This window comes from Abramis brama (assembly GCF_963993115.1).
Source record: "Abramis brama genome assembly, chromosome: 21".
Lineage (NCBI taxonomy): Eukaryota > Metazoa > Chordata > Actinopteri > Cypriniformes > Leuciscidae > Abramis > Abramis brama.
Genome location: NC_139983.1, coordinates 28,174,836 through 28,193,312, shown reverse-complemented (window position 1 = coordinate 28,193,312; position 18,477 = coordinate 28,174,836). Strand labels below are relative to the sequence as shown.

Here is an 18,477-nt window from a genome sequence, read left to right as displayed (position 1 = left end):
TTTAATTGTCAAACGATTTTAGGATTCTATCCTGTGTCAGTCTAATTGTAGTGAATGGCTTATCAGGCAGTGATTCTCATTTACTTTTTCCAATTCTGGATTTGACCTTTTAGCATTTTAATTTTATTAAGAGGTTATCAATGCTTTCTCACCACATGCTCAATCAGACTTCACTGCATTTCAGCTCACGAAATAACTCAAGAGAAGTCTTTGCTGCATGAAATCATTCTGTAGTTTGAAATTTATTATACAGTACTTACATGAATTACAAATGAATACATTTTTTTCCCCTGGATGCAGAATCATTTAGTTGGACTTTTAGAGAAGATCAGTTTGTCACAGAAAAGCGTACAATATCCAATCATGGATCCACTTTGTGCTGGAAGGATTCCCAGAAGGAGGAGATTCAATCTGAAAGCACTAGGCGAGGATGAGTGGCTGGCATCTCGCTAATCCACCTAAAATCCAACAAAGAGACATGTCACAATAAGAGAAGTTCCCACAAAACAAAAGAACTCAACACTTCCCAGGCAAAATATTTCTGTTCTTTGTTTAAACCAGTGATTTAACCCTCATGTTGTGTGAGAGGATTTTCTTTTCCCCAAAAACGCTAGTTAATGTTTTCGCATTGGACTAAAATCTACTGACTTTGCTCACACAGGGTACAACAACTTGCCAAACATTTTTTTTAATAATTTTTGTACGTTTTGGAGATTTGTTTTTTCAACGTGTTATACTTGTTACACTAGTGTTCCCTAACCAGTCTGACCATATCATGTGATATAAAATGAAACCATTTGAACAACATAATAAGAGGACAAAATGAAATATATAAACAAGCAGCAATTAAAAAATACAAGTAGCTACTATTAATATGATTTAATTGCTTATCACTTTTGAACATTAGGTGGCGAATATTTCCAAATTGATGTGGTGTGGTCAGTGTAAGGTGACAATGACATAAACATGTGCCGTCAATATGCCAAAGGCTTGCAAGATAGAGCCTGAGAATCAGCTTGGCACCATGCCATCAAATTTGTTGATACGTTTTTCCAGAACGGTCTCTAAAAGCTTTTAATAACTTTATGCCGGCATGGTTTGAAGAAGATCTGAGCTGTTTTTTGGTCAAAATTGGACCAACGGTCTAGGAGGAGCTCGAAGGAATCAGAGGAAAAAAATATTTCTAGTCCTTGTGGTTCAAATGTTATTAGCTTAAATGTAAATCTGTGTGCCAAATTTCATAATTGTATACCGCAAACGTTTCTAGGGACTGCCATAGACTTCAAGAGCAGAAGAAGAATACTAACAGATACATAAGGTGTCTTCGCACCTTCAGTGCTTGGCTGTCCCCTGATTATAACAACTTGTTGTATGTGTAATTCAGTGTTGGCTTAGGAATGGCACCAGGCCACCAGGTGTCATAAATAGGCCATTCATAATTCACATGAAGGTTTATGCATTGTCAAGGGCAAACTAAAACTAAAGCCTCTGTAGCTTTCACTAGCTCAATGGGAAGTGAGGTCACAGGTTTCATTTCCTCTGTATAGTTTGACTGCATTCATAAGTGGCTTTGAATAAAAGTGTTGGCCATATGCATAAATGCAACTGATATACTGTATGTTTTCCACTGGTTTTGCCCCCTAATTCCTGCACAGGTCTACTTACATTACTGATTAGTATTTTCATTTAATAGATTTTAATGTAGTTTAATTAGATCTTTGTATATTTGGAATGTGACTAAATGGAATATTTTATGTTTCTGTGTTGAGGATTTTTATTTAAATAATAATTATTATTAAATAAAAAATACTACTACTACTAATAATAATGATTTTAAAGTAAATTCTTCATTATTAAAAAAAACTATACATGCAACATTTATGTACAATATATTAATATAATAATATTAAATAATATTACAAATACAACTGTCTTATATGTTTTATTAAAGAAATTATTAATATTAAAATTGTATAGTTTTAGGTAACATTTTAAATAACTTTTGTATTTATACTTCGGTAAAACTTTACAATAAGGTTGTATTTGTTAATAATTAATGTTAATGTGTTAGTTAACGTTAACTAACAATAAAAAACATTTGTATATAGCATGATATATACTAAATACATTCACTAATGCATCTTAATATTAATAGCTGCTGATTTTTTTAGCATTAGTTAATTCATTATCCATAAACATTATCCATGGATCCACTATCCATAAACAAGATTGGACAAAGAACACAGGGCTTATAAACACAAGAGGTAATAAAGGGAGAAACAGAACAGGTGTGGGGAACTAATTAACAACCATAGAAACAAACCAATGGTGTGAAAATCAGAACAAAAGAGACTGGAACTAGAATAAAACCAAAACAGAACATACATATGACATTAATGTTAACAAATTCTATTACAAATATTATTAGTACTGGGTTAGGGGGTTGAATTGAGGAAAGGTGTGCTATTAGTTTTCTTTTTGCCACTAGATATGGAAAAATCCCATTGATTTACATCAAAAGAAGGACCTGAGCCATACATAATAACCGGAAACCAGAAACCACTCAGAGTATCCTTAGTAAAAACACTTAGAACACTGTAGCAACTGCATAACAATGCCCACAACACCCTAGTATTGTTTCCTTTACGCAATATAAATATGTAGTTGTATGTACACTATACAGTATACTATATCTGTATGTGTTTCTTGTTTGAAAGTACATCTGTAAAAGTAAAGTGTCACGACATCCAGGAGAAACCAGGTTGAAGCGATTTCCACAAAAGGAGATACTAATGGAGAGAATGCCAGGATTTCAAGCTAGTAAGTAAGGGCTATCCATAAATTTGACTAATACTTTTGACAGCAACAGCTGGGTGAATTAGTCTTTTGCTTGCAACTCGCAAATATACAATCAGAGAAGCACTTTTTCCCATTTTCAGACACATTAATCTAAGTCCATCTCCATATCCTAATAAATATTCTAGGTTTGCTTTTCCAGGCATGAGCATATGAGAATGAGCATAATATATTTTTTTTAACTCTAGGAAGGGTCAATAATAAATATGCAGAAGCCATTCCCTCCTCATGCAATCTCGAAAAGAGACTTTAACAATACAGTAATTAAAGTGCTGATTCTGCTGAGGGTTGGAGTGCGCTGCAGTGTGGACAGATAATTGTTGTTGTCAGGCGAGTGCAGGTGTGTCACGCGGCTCAGTCTGAATGCATTTGGCTTTTGGCAGACAGTGAGATAGGCCTTTATTTTCATGCTTAATGAGAGAGTGCAGGCGCTAAACAGTGGTCACTGGCATTGCCATTTTCCCAAAGTTTTGTTGAACCTCGTTGTCTGAGCCACACTGAGGCTGAATAGGACATTAATTGCAAAATTGTATCAGAAATGACCATTTCAGCACATTCGAAATTACAGTCGTATTGAGAAAGAGTGGGGGAAACTGGTGCTTTGATTGTTTAAAGGTGCAGTAAATGATTTCAGAGAAACGGTGAAACTGGATTGAACAGAGCAGCAAAACACACTTGAAGTCAATCAGTAGTATGTCCACTCATGATGGGGGAGGAGACAGAGTGAGCAAGAGGGAGATTTGAAGAAGGACTGTAGAAAGCGAGATGGCTGAGAGGCATTACAAAAGAGAAAAAGTCAGAGGAATATCACTGGAAAAAGAAGTGTTATGATCAGACAAGAGCTTTAATATTGGAAAAGCTGGAAGGCCTGAAAACGGATGCAGAGGTTGTGTTGTTTCTGCCCCATACGTGAGTGTTACGACCCGTACAATAAATCAAATCAAATCAAGTATATTTGTATAGCGCTTTTCACAATACAGATTGTATCAAAGCAGCTTCACAGTATTAAAATAAAATAATACAACAAAGTTTGTTTCTAGTGGAATTTATTGATTGATAGAATAAAATTAAATATCCCCAAAATATCCCCAACTGAGCAAGCCAAAGGCAACAGTGGCAAGGAACCGAAAAAACTCCATCAAGCGGCCTAATGGTGTCCTAAAACTCCATCAGGTGACCTAATGGAGAAAAAAAAAACCTTGGGAGAACCCAGGCTCAGTCGGGGGCCAGTTCTCCTGTGGCATTTATGAACTAGAGGCCGGATTGTGGTTTGAAACTGTGAGATTAACAATATTATATGAATGCCTGGCTGAAAAGATGCGTCTTTAATCTAGTTTTAAACTGGGAGAGTGAGTCCGAGCAACGAACAGTATCAGGAAGGCTATTCCAGAGTTTCGGAGCCAAATGTGAAAATGCTCTCCCTCCTTTGGTTGATCTGGATATCCTAGGTATGACCAAAAGCCTTGAATTTATTGATCTTAAAGAGCGCGATGGATTATAGGGTGATAGAAGATCCGTTAAATAGACTGGAGCTAAGCCGTTTAGGGCTTTATAAGTCAGTAGCAATACCTTGTAATTAATACGGAACTTTATAGGTAACCAATGTAGTGATGATAAAATCGGTGTTATATGATCATATTTTCTTGATCTAGTAAGAACTCTAGCGGCTACATTTTGGACTAACTGTAGCTTGTTTATTGAGGATGCAGGACAACCGGCTAATAAAGCATTACAGTAATCTAGTCTCGAGGTCATGAATGCATGAACTAACTTTTCTGCATCAGAAACTGATAGCATATTACGTAGCTTAGCAATGTTTCTAAGGTGGAAAAAGGCTGTTTTTGTAACATACGAAAAATGATTTTCAAAAGACAGGTTACAATCGAGTATAACACCCAGGTCTTTTACTGTAGAGGATAAAGTAACAGGACATCCTACGATGTCAAAGTTGTATTGTGAGAGGTTCTGTGGGCGGTTTTTTGAACCGATAAGTATTACCTCTGTCTTGTCTGGATTTAATAATAGAAAATTACGCGTCATCCAATCTTTTATATCTTTAACACACTCTGTCAATTTGGATAATTTAGCGTTTTCATCCGGCCGTGATGAAATATATATTTGAGTGTCATCAGCATAACAATGGAAACTAATTCCATGTTTCCTTATAATATTTCCAAGTGGCAGCATATATATTGAGAATAATAGAGGGCCCAACACAGATCCCTGCGGCACTCCATAGTTTACTGGAATTATAATCGATTTTTCTCCATTTAAATAGACAAAATGGTAGCGGTCTGATAAGTATGATCTAAACCAGCTTAATGCTTGTCCTTGAACACCAGTATAATTTTGTAGTCGATCTAAGAGTATTGTATGATCTATAGTATCGAACGCAGCACTTAGATCAAGTAAAACTAGTATTGAGATACAGCCTTGGTCAGAAGCTAAGAGTAAATCATTTGTGATTTTAACGAGCGCAGTTTCAGTGCTATGATGCGGCCTGAATCCTGACTGAAACTTTTCATAGATATCATTTTCTTGCAAGAAAGAGCCCAGTTGAGCGGACACAACTTTTTCTAGTATTTTAGACATAAAAGGTAGATTTGAAATGGGTCTATAATTTGCTAGATACGGGGTTGATGTGAACTTTTGCAGTTGATAAAAGGAAACCAGCCCCAGCCGACAGATCACCAAAGACACAATTCTTAGCTCCACAAAAAGTTTAATTTATTTAAGGTGGAAAAAGTAATTAAATTAAGGAGCAATGGTTTCAGGGTGCCCCAAGGCCAAAATAATAAACAAAATAGACTTATAAAAAAAAAAAAACATGTATAAATTACCTGATCAGGGAATAAACAAAATTACAAAGAAACTTCCCTAACTCCATGTAAATAAACAAATCACAAACAAAGTCAAAATAAATGGCAGGACACCCCTACGCTCCTAAATACATAAGAAAGATCCGAATGAAATCATCACAAACAAACGAACGTGATCAACAGAAGGTTTTTGGGATCTGCCGACGGGAGGAGGAATCCGGAGCTCTTCACGCCACCAGGCCAATGCCTGAATGAGCTCGACATCTTCGATTAGCGCCGCCCTTTTAAAGCGGCGCATCAGTAGATCCGCCAATCAGGCTCCTCCGACGGCAGCCAATCACTGCACACATATACAAAACAACAACCCACACAAAACAGATACAGAGGATCGTAACAGCGAGTAACATTGATTTTGCTGTGTTTCACAGAACCGAGATATGCTGTTGTTGTAATGTTAGCTATAGTAACAGCAGGGGCGGATTTAGTGATTTGGGAAGAAGCATGTTCAACGTTGATGTGCATACGGTTGTCGTGGTAACAAACACCACATCAACCGCTTGCGCGTCCGTGCTGAACGCGCATCCGTATAAAAAGCATTTTAAGGGGCCCCTGGATTTTGGGGGCCCAAGGCGGTTGCCTACCTTTGCCTAATGGTAAGTCCATCTCTTAGTAACAGAACAGTTTTGAGTGCCATTGTTTGTCTGAAGCTAGTGTGCTGCAAAGATTGCTTGTATTTACAAGAGTAAATACAAGCAAGAGTTGGTTGTTTGTCACCAGCAATGGTGACAAACAACCAACTCTTGCTTGTATTTACTCTTGTGTACTGTATGTTAATTTTTTGTTTTTTCAAAAACGTTCATTTTTCATTCGTCATCTTCACTTTAGCATTATTTAGCATTATTTTGCTTCGCTTCAGCTATAATAAAGAGACATCCACTCATGCAATTTGCATTTTCAGGCCCAAGATGTCGTAGTCGTGTAAATGAACAGCCAAAATGCATAAAAAGTCTTATGTTTTTAGTTGAAAACGGTGTCGTGTAAATGGCCTTTAAATGTCCTTACAATTATTCTATCAAAATGGTTTCATTCTATTTAATTTCCTCACATTTTAGAATGTTAGTCAATGCAAGGTTTAAAATGTACCCTGTGTGGCTTCAGATTTTGCCCTGGTTCACAGGATCATTTGAGGCACTGGGCCATAACCTACACCTGCAAAACTTCCACGCTGTTTGTTTGGCTGAGAAAAAGCATAATTATTCATGATGAAAATAGGACAACAAGCAAAGTCTCAGAGGTCTTGCAAATTTAAAGGCAGCCGTGCAAAAGCCCTCCTCTCTGCATTCAAAATTGCGCATACTCATCCCGTGTCTGTCCAATAAAGTCAAGAGTCATCAAACATTAATCTTAACAACGTTCTGTAATATGAATTGACTTTTGAGACATGAAAAATGGTTGCTTTACAAAACCTGAGGTGCAGATGTCAAAGCAGTGTATATTTTGGCCACAGCCCTCACAAATCTCTTTCATAATCTCCAGACTGGAACTCATCGTCATTATAGATGCAGAGCACAAAGCAACACTAATTTTCATGATGCCGCCATGGTAACCAGACACACAATTTACTCCAAGGGTCTCAACACTGTACTTCCCTCTAGGCTAACGCCAATACACATTTCTTCAGTAGAACCGATAAATAAATAAACAATTAAAACAAGAGGAATGTATTGACCAACTGCCATGCATGTTTTAGCTTCAAGCTCTGCAATAAAGGTCCAACCTGTGGATTTGTTTTCAATGAATAACAGAATAAATCCAGTTTAAATGATCACAGGAGGTTTAGCAAAACTCCATCTATGGTTTCAAATGTCAGTCATGTCTACCTGAAACTATTCTGTATAATGCCACTGCCAGTATCTCATAGCCTCATTAAGAAAGAATGGGCTCAACAAATACAATGCAGACACAAATTCAAAAATATATTCAACTAAACAAACAAAATTCTAAATAATATTTCATAATTAATTTTTTTTTTACTGTATTTATGAGCATAAGATACTTCTTTCAAACACAAACAAAAATCTAACTCCAAACTTTTGATCAGTAGTGCATGTTTACACATACAATATACGTATATGCTATGCATATTTGTGTGAATGAAGTATGAAAAACTATCCTTCTTGCAACTCTCTAAAATACAAATGTGAGAAAAAGGCTTTCTGCCAGTTTTTTCCTGGATGAGCAGCAAAACATCTTTAGCAGGTTCTGAATTCTTAATGAGTTTTACCTCACACTCTACCTCACACTCTACATTATGGATGACTGAAAAAACAAGATGTCTTAAACATCTTGGCACATTATTGTGTCACAATTACAATCATACTGCTCCAACACTTTAAAAAAATAATGCTATGTACATACAGTCAAGCTGCATCAACAGCATTTGTTACATGCTGTCAATTATCAAAGAAAATGATTTCTTTGTTTCCCCCAGTCTGTTCAAAGCGTCTCTTCAGAAGACTTAGATGAACTGCTAGATTTATATGGATTACATGTATGATGTCTTTTTGAACTTCTTGAAGCGGGCAAATGTTGGTTAAAATGATCCCAGCGACTAAAAATGCTGAATTACATGCCCCTTGTAAACGGCCCCTCAGTGAAGGGAGAAAACAAGGAACAAGTGGGATTAATCAATTGACAAATGAGTAACCATGGAAACAAATGGAAACATACATACTGTAGAAATCATGACAACTAATGAACAGTGACAATGAAAATAAGCACTAAGGGGCAATTTACTTGACACTGTTTTCAACTAAAAACAGAACACTTTTTATGCAGTTTGGCCATTCATTTATACCATAATGGCTTTTTGGGGGACTGAAAATGCAAACTTTTAAAAAATGTTTTTGAAAACGATATTGTTATTGGCTGCGTTTAAACTACAAAAATGCAAATTTGTGAAAATGGTGAATTCATGTGCATGTGTATTATGTGTTCATGTCTTTTGGCGCGTAGTGTTTCTTTACATAGTGACATCGCCAACTACTGGCCTGGCAGCAGAATACAACATTTTTTTGTCTTTTTTTTTTTTTGCAGATCCATGTGAACGGGGATCGTTACCTGTCACCCTAAGCCTCATCAAGTCCACATTTTGGTGACGTAGTACCAGATAGACGTGAAAGACCAATGGTGTGTCATTTGAGGCAGGACTGATGTGTTATTTAAGTGGCCTGAAGATACAAAATGGACATTCATTCTTTTAAAAAAAAAAGGTTTTAAAGCCTGTGTCACATGAGGTTTCTGTTTTACCAGCGTTAGATACATTTACACGACAACAATGTACTAAATACGTAAACGTTTTTCCTTTGCATTTTTCGCGTACAGGCCCCGTAGGGCTTAGGGTGACAGGTAACGATCCCCGTTCACATGGATCTGCAAAAAAAAAAAAAAGACAAAAAAATTTTGTATTCTGCTGCCAGGCCAGTAGTTGGCGATGTCACTATGTAAAGAAACACTACGCGCCAAAAGACATGAACACATAATACACATGCACATGAATTCACCATTTTCACAAATTTGCATTTTTGTAGTTTAAACGCAGCCAATAACAACGCGAACTGTACGCGAAAAATGCAAAGGAAAAACGTTTACGTATTTAGTACATTGTTGTCGTGTAAATGTATCTAACGCTGGTAAAACAGAAACCTCATGTGACACAGGCTTTAAAACCTTTTTTTTTTTTAAAAGAATGAATGTCCATTTTGTATCTTCAGGTCACTTAAATAACACATCAGTCCTGCCTCAAATGACACACCATTGGTCTTTCACGTCTATCTGGTACTACGTCACCAAAATGTGGACTTGATGAGGCTTAGGGTGACAGGGCCATTTTGAGGATTTGATTAATTATAAAATCCAACCAGTTTCGCATCCATGTTGAGTCATGTGCCACACTCTCTCCAAACAGTACAGCTCTAGTTATGATGTTTGAGCAGACATAATCACATTCGAAATCCTGAATATGAGGCCAGAGATGAAGGAGAAAGAAAGAGGGCCTAAGCGCTTAAATACAAAAAAGACTGTTTGAAGTTAGATTTTAACAGACAAGCCCTTCGTAGTCCCAGTAATTGTGGAGCGTAATGAGAGAGAGGCTTTGATGGATGGATTAAGACCGGTCTTAAGTCTGCAGTCTCCAGAGTCCCTGTGTAAACTTGAGTTGAGTCAGTGGCACCATAGAGGCAGACTGCGCTTACTCACCCACCCGGACTCTGTCATTATTTTTTCTTTTATTCGCTTTTATTCCTCTTCAGACTCATCAATATTCCATAGGGTCAGGTATCATGCACTCCGCAATTCCTCCTCAGTTTGACTGACATTCTAAGACGTGCACAAGCACACACACACATAAAATAAAAATGTCACTTAAGGCTGAGATGGAACTGTGGTGATGCTCTTGGCACTGATGATGATGAAAAAATAACTAGTGGCTTGTCAGATTTATCCTTCAATCTGATAGTTTACTTTGCTGGATATAGCAAATGATTGCAAAATGAATGTGTTAAACAAGATTAATAATGTATGCTTAATTTCACGATAAGTATGCGATTAAAAATATGAATCTATTGATAGCCCTAATATATTGTCACAGGTGCAGACAGATGAAGAGGCAGATGAATAAAGTCCAATGCAAAATTGAATAATAATAGTCAAAAACAGGCAGCAATCCAAACGGGTAGTAATACACACCATAAGCGTAAACCTGACCGGACAAAAAACAGAGGAAAAGGAGGAACTTAAGTACTGACACAGTGAAAGGTAATTAACGAGACACAACTGAAACAAACAAACTCATAATGACGGTGACCTTGGTAACAAAGGAGTGGCGGGAAAATCAAATGTCCATGTTTTCCAATGAGCCTACTGTGTGTTAATGGGTGCCATGCTTAAATTCACTCAACGCAAATAAAAAAGCCACGTGTCAAAGGGTGTAATTTGAGTTTTCAGAAGATGGCCTGCAATTTATGATTGGACACATATCATTTCCTAGCAGGATAATGGATTAAGTATGGATTAAGGAGCGTATGTCTTCCTCTGAATTGCTCAGGTTTAATAGCGGGCTGCTTGGGACGCAGAGGAGACTGCGCGACCCTGAGCGGGCACTGCCTCTGGGAACAGCCCATTAGTGGTGTAATTACAGCTTGGGTGTGATAACTATGCTACACTTCACTACCCACCACACACAGGCTTTATTGCAGGTGTACATTACTTAATGCCTTCATTACCAAAGACAATCACTTAATTATATAGTCTGAGGAAGAACATCAAATGCACGTCAGAATCAATTTGAAGGCTGATAATGGAGGCGGTAGAGTTGTTTATTGCCAACCTGACAAGTGCTCAGCTAGATCAAAGCTTTTCGAGGAACCCCTTGAAAGGTATATTACTGTGATTGTGCATAGCAGGTTATCTTTTTTCATCATTGAACTAAATATACTAGAGATAAAATGCAGACTGCACAGATTCAGTCCGTAAACTCATGGATTTCACTGAAATAGAATATACTTTCATACTATTTATTTTATTTTTCTTGTCAAATGTTTGAAAGATGGAAGATGAAAATTCTGTCATCATTTATTTTATAAAAAAAATACAGTAAAAACAGTAATATGGGAATTATTATTACAATTTAAAATAACTGTGTTCTATTTTAGAAACATTATTTCCTGTGATTACTGCAGTCTTCAATGTCACACGATCCTTCAGAAATCACTCTAATATGCTGATTTGGTGCCATTATCAATGTTCTGCTTAATATGTTTGTGGAAATCATGATTTTCTGATGAATAGAAAGTTTTAAAAGAAAGAAACAGAGTTTGCACTTTATTTTACAGTATATGCACTTACGTGTACTTAGTGTTCCTAGGAAAGTACTGGTAATATGAGGTAATGGGTAAAGGTTAGGATTAGGTGTAGGTGTCGGTTCAGGGTTAGTAACTAGTTATTACCCAGTTATTGCAATTACTATAAGTGCATAGTAAGTACATGGGGAACAGGACTGTAAAATAAAGTGTTACTGAAATGGAAATCTTTTGTAACAATGTTAAAGTATTTACCTATGAAGGACTAAAAATGACAGAACGAAAAATAAATAAATAAATAAATAAAAGTAGAAATAAATAAATAAATGCAGAAATAATAGTGAAAATAAATACATTTTGGTAATATAAACGGCTATTTCTGTATTTTTACATGTATTTATTTATTTATTTATGCATTTCTATATGTATTTATTTATGTATTTATACATTTATTTATATATTTATGTATTTATATATTTATTTATTTATATATTTATATATGTATTTATTTATACATTTATTTATTCCTACATTTATTTATTTCTGTTTTTCCACATTTCTACATTTATTTATTTCTGTATTTCCACATTTCTACATTTATTTATTTCTGTATTTCCACATTTCTACATTTATTTTTCCCTGCGCATGTATGCTAATTGACCAATGGCTAACCACGCCCCCTCCACTCACTCGGACAAACAGTCAACATTCGGTAACAGGCGCTTTGGCAGCTGTCACAGTAGGAGACATTTCACAGGAGTCAATTGATGATTTTTTGGAGACAGAAAGATTATATATCATCTCGATGTCACCAAAGGGGCCTTAAATATGCATTGGAGGGTTATATTAATAATTTTATAGTTGAGAAGGTCGATAAGCTTCAGCTCCAGAACAAAGATTTCAGTGTAAACGTTATAGTTTGGTGCTATTTCGCTTCAAACGCTCGCTTTATACGCGTGTCCTATTCGCTTTGGATTCAAAATGTTCAAGCGTTGAACTAGACGCGGATACGCGCGAATTTGACGCTCTATTCGCGTTTGGTGTGAGCGCAGAATAATGAACAGGCTGCGATGTCAAGACTGCATTGCTGGAATGTGTGTGTGTGTGTGTGTGTGTGTGTGTGTCAGAGAGCGGGCGCGATCGAACAGTGGAAACATAAAAACATACTCCATTTTGTTCATACAGGACATAATTAAAACTGCAAAGTGTTTAGCCTACTTATATTTGTGTAAAACACAACATTGTGCTTTTGTCAAACTGTAAACTCTTGTCAAACTGTAACCTACAACTGTCACCCAACCAAAATCACACACACACGCTGTTTAAAGTCAAAATGACAAGAAAAAACATAAAAACGAATGAAAACCGATAACCGCAATGCATTGCAATGGACGAGGAAGCAAGCAGAGAATGTCCGAGTGTATTGGGTTAGCTATGCGTACTGTGATTGGCTCATCCCGTTTGGGGGCGTAGCTTAGCCATTGGTCAATTAGCATACATGCGCAGGGAAAAATAAATGTAGAAATGTGGAAATACAGAAATAAATAAATGTAGAAATGTGGAAATACAGAAATAAATAAATGTAGAAATGTGGAAATACAGAAATAAATAAATGTAGGAATAAATAAATGTATAAATAAATACATATATAAATATATAAATAAATAAATATATAAATACATAAATATATAAATAAATGTATAAATACATAAATAAATACATATAGAAATGCATAAATAAATAAATAAATACATGTAAAAATACAGAAATAGCCGTTTATATTACCAAAATGTATTTATTTTCACTATTATTTCTGCATTTATTTATTTATTTCTACTTTTATTTATTTATTTATTTATTTTTCGTTCTGTCATTTTTAGTCCTTCATAATTTACTGTCACTTTTGATCAATTTAATACATCCTTGCTGAATAAAAGTTTTAAAAAGTATTAATTAAAAGAATCTTTTTCCCACCCCAAACTTTTTCAACAGTACTCACCTCTGTGTCACTTTTATAAAACATGATATAAGATATTTTGAAAGTCCAAACTACACTAGATACCACTGATTTTAATTGTATGGACAAAAGGAAAGAAAGAAAGAAAGAAAGAAAGAAAGAAAGAAAGAAAGAAAGAAAGAAAGAAACACTGATACATTATTTAAAATATATTTTTGTGTTTAATGTGATTTAACATTTAAATTATTATAATTTTTTCTATAACTTTACATAAACCTTTATTTTGAGTTAATGTACTTTTGTACTTTTGTTAATGTATGCATTTTGAAGATGCTTTTATTCAAAGTAACTTATATTTGCCTTAAAGGTATGCATTATATCACGTAATGCTTTCCCTGGAATTCGAGCCCATGACCTTGATGTTGCTAGTAGCACCGTGCTCTAATGTAACAATGTAGTCAGGTTGAGTATGAGATATTAATGTGTTTTGATAGACATAGCCCATCTGTCCATAATGGCAAATGGAAAGACCATTATATAAAGAGCATTTATCAAGAGCCATCACTACCATCACATTATTGTAATGCACACTATTGTAAAACAGTGCTCTATTATGTTAGAAGAAAGTGTTTGATAAACAAACAAGGCATTTAATTCTACAGTCGTAGACCCTCAAACCAGCACAAACTCCACTGTAGCCACGCTTAAATACCTTAAAAGTGAATCGTCATTTCTATAATACTGATATCACCAAATAAGGACTGACTTTTAAAGCACTCCAGATTGTTTTGCTTTTGAAAACATTAAGCAACTATTTAAATCTAGACCTCAATCTCTAGATTGACTTTAGACCTGTAGTGGTCACATCACAGGTAGTACATGTGGAGAAGTGGAAGTGTATTAAGCTCATCCCTCTCTCATTGTAAATGCTGAAGAATATGCTAGTGATGGATCAATATCTAATTTGCCATCCTCTGTATTTCTCCACATGACAAATGCAAGTACTTATTAGCACACAATGTCATGCTCATCTTCCCCAACTAAATAAAAATCAAACCAGTGGAGATGCAGACACACTTCAAAGTAAAACACATGTTAAGCCTACTACAGTACGTAGCATACAATATTAACAAGAACTTTGCATTAAAATATCACATTAGTTACCTTTATCATTTGAAACTGTAAATTATTAAGTATGATAAACAATTGTGCTACCATGCTGATTTGGCAATTGATTTCCAATAATTTCCAATGATTTCAAAATCCGTATCTTAAAGCAAAACAAGTTAAAGGGATATTCCACCATAATCCATAATGGGCCTGGGACAGTGTTCCTGGTTGCCCACCAGATGACAACCCTGATTTGGTAGGAAGGTAATTCAAATATTTTTGAAAGACAATGTGGTTCAATCTGTTTATTTGAGTATTTTATTAACCAGCTATTAAAATAATCATTTGTTTTCAGTATTTCCAACTGAACTATGGCTCCAATTGTCACTACCTTAAAAACAATTATTTAATACAATTATCCCAGACACTAAGCAAGCAATTAAGATTAAAATTAGACCATAACTGTGATCATAAGGGTTGCCATGCCAACAATCACACAGTTTTTCTGAGGTACTATTGTGAATTGTGGAAGCAAAAAATAGGAAAACACTGATCATGACATTTAATTGAAAAACAAATTAGCCAGTATTATTATAATGAATATTATGTAGCTGGATGACATTGGTTCAAATGATGTACATATTTACGTTTGCTTTTAAATATGTGCCAGTCTGAGAAGGAGGGCTTCCCCAACTGTGTCTTGGTTCCTCCCATGGGTTTTGCCTCATCAGTTTAAATATCTTAGAGAGTTTTTTCTTGCTAATGTGGAGTTGGTTTGCTCACTGGGGGTTTAAGGCACTATTCTTTGTAAAGCTTCTTTTTGAAAAACAAGTATTGTGAAAAGATCTATACAAATAATTCAAATAGAGCTCTTCAGGTTGTAGTCCTAATGTATCCCTTTCAAATACTGAATAGATGGGCTAATATAAACGTTTGAAAACAGCCCTAACACTGCTGCCTGCTTTAATGAATGATGTGTACTTGAGCAACCATAGCAACATTTTAGATTAGAAGTGCCTTAATTATTTGTGGCATAGATTCAATAAGGTCCTAGAAACATTCCTCAGATATTTTGGTTCATATTGACATGACAGAATCACGCAGTTGTTGCAGATTTTTCGGGCTCCACATCCATGATGCGAATCTCCTGTTCCACCACATCCCGAAGGTGCTCTACTGGATTGAGATATGACTGTAGAGGCCATTTGAGTATAGTGAGTAACGCATTGTTCATGTTCAAGAAACCATCTTGAGATGATCTGAGTTTTGTGACATGGCGCGTTATCCTACTGGAAGTAGCCATCAGAAGAAGGATGGACATGGTCAGCAACAATACTCTGGTTTAAGCAATGCTCAATTGATACTAAGGGGCCCAAAGTTTGCCAAGACATACCATTACACCACCAGCACCAGCCTGAACCGTTGATGCAAGACAGGATGGATCCATGCTTTCATGTTGTTTACGCCAAATTCTGACCCAACCGCTCACTTGATATTTTCTATTTTTCGGACCATTCTCTATAAAACCTAGAGATGGATGTGTGTGAAAATCCCATTAGTTCAATTGTTTCTGAAATACTCAGACCAGCCCGTCTGGCACCAACAACCATGCCACTGTTCAAACTCACTTAAATCACCTTTCTTCAGTCTGAACTTCAGCAGATCATTTTGACCATTTGATTTGCTGATTAGTTATATATATACAAATGAACATAATGACCACATGCCTAATATGCTGTTGATGTGTATATATATCCAGCAGAACATTGCCCAGAGCATCACACACCCTCCCACATCGTCCCACAGTGAATCCTGGTGCCATCACTTCTTCAGGTAAACAGTGCACATATACATGGCCATCCATGTGATGTAAAAGAAAACGGGACACATCGGATCAGGTGACCTTCTTTCCATTGCTCCAAAGTCCATTTCCGACACTCGCGTGCCCACTGCAGGCGTTTTCGACGGTGGACAGGGGTCTTCATAGGCACTCTGATTGGTCTGAGGCTATGCAGCCCCATACACAGCAGAGTTTGATGGACTGATAACCTTTATTACATTTTTGTGTAACTTGTGCCACAATAGACCTTCTGTTGGCTTAGACCAGAAGAGATAGCCTTTGTTGCCCTTATGCATTGGGCGCCCAACACCCTCTCGCCGGTGTATGGTTTGTCCCTCCTCGGAAAAGCAAGTATTTTTGGTCAACTAAATGCAGCCTTTGTGAGCATAAGAGAAAGGTTAAGAAAATTTGACCCTGTTTTTTGCATGGTGTATAAACTAAATAATAAAAATATATAACATTTTGCAGTCTCTATATTCAGTTTACATATAAAAGAATGATGAGCTTACTGCAAGAGAATGAGCACGATGAGCGTGAAGACCGCCATGATGATGTAGGGCATCCCAGGAACAGTAGTCAGGGTCAGGGGATACAGCCCGTTAAAGATCGTAGAAGCAATGAGGATGCAGGTCGCTTCCACTGAGGCAGAGAAGGAGAACATGGCACCTGAGGACAGCAAAATTCAGGTCAATAAAGACATGAAACAGACATCTAGAGAAATTCAGCTGAACCAGACTCAGTTGGCTGTGGGAAATACATCTGAGTGAATTCATGTCGCATTTTACATGATTAACACAGATTTCTTGGAATATTTTTGCAATACATGCATGAAACGGAAGTCTCAATAGTCTTGATATTGCTGTAAGATTGAGGGGAAATATTTTAATTAATTTAGTTTATGGGGCACAAAGTATTATACTAAAATTCAGACCAAACACCTGTTGTGCAATTTCAATATTGATAGGCTACATTTGACAGACACTTTTATCCAAATCACCTACAGTATAGTGCATTAAAGTACATGGGGTCCCTTGGAAATCCAATCGGAAAATAGAAAATAATAAATGGCCTTAATGCATGAGGTGGGAATTGTTTTGTTGGATGTTTAAAGCTACAGTCCGTAACTTTTGGCACTCTAGTGGTTAATAAACAGAACTGCATGTGTCTTGCGGAAGAACATTGTAGCCGGAGCTACTTCTCTTTGTTTCGGTTTATGACGAGTCACGCAGGTACCGGGCTACTCCGCAGCGGTGCAACCCAAACCAGTCTAAAATAGTCCTAATATAAACACTTATTATAGGTGTACCATAGTGATTCAAAACACAGTTTGGAAAATTGATTCATGATGTAGTCGCTTATTAGATCAATTTTGAACACAAAAAGTTACAGCTTTAAAGTCCCCCTGTGAAAATCAAGCTTTTAATGTTGTTTGAATGTCTATGTGGTGTTTTTAAAATGCTTTAAGACAAACCATGTACAAATGCATAAGTCAACAACATTGCTGAGTAATTTTTCCTTAAAACTCTGGTGAACCAAGGACAGTCTCAAAAGCGCAGTTTAAAATCGCTGGTGTTTCTGACCTTACAAACTACCTTGTAACCAATCATGTCAACGTGATCATCAATGAGTGAGTGGTGTGAGTGAGTGGAGGTGGGGCTAATTTGCATATTCGTAGAACTGTGGATACTAAATGAAGCAAGAGTGCAGAGTTACATTCAAGCTATTTTAAGACAGGAAAAAAAAACGTTTAAATATGTCATTTTGGTGATCAAAGATGAGTTTTAAGGGATGAAATTATTGACTACAGGGGGACTTTAAAGTGTATAATAAAGTTGGATGGATGGATTATAATATTATTAGTGGAGCCCATATATTACCCCTACATTGAAAACACGATTTTTTTAAGTAGTCAGTCTGTGACCCTCCTTTACTAACTGATAAAGATATCTAAACAATTCTGGATAAAACCAGTACCAATTCATTAATATGCCGTGGATGCACCTGAAATTCCTAACCCATGATTTTATCTGAATGAAA

General features: G+C 36.1%; 1 protein-coding gene across 2 annotated transcripts in view; it reads right to left on the bottom strand.

The window, feature by feature from the left end:
* Positions 1-212: 212 nt before the first annotated feature.
* Positions 213-18,477, bottom strand: part of LOC311072004 (proton-coupled folate transporter) — a 44,834-nt gene continuing 26,569 nt past the window's right edge. The window contains exons 6-7 of one of the 2 annotated variants that reach the window (XM_084096692.1): positions 16,950-17,106; positions 213-458 (exon numbers count right to left, since the gene is read on the bottom strand). In XM_084096692.1, coding sequence (XP_083952818.1) covers positions 407-458; positions 16,950-17,106 — 209 coding nt within the window. In that variant the 3' untranslated portion in view covers positions 213-406. Of the gene's footprint in view, positions 459-16,590; positions 16,817-16,949; positions 17,107-18,477 lie in introns of those variants that run through there. The other variant, XM_084096691.1, reaches the window with a different exon arrangement.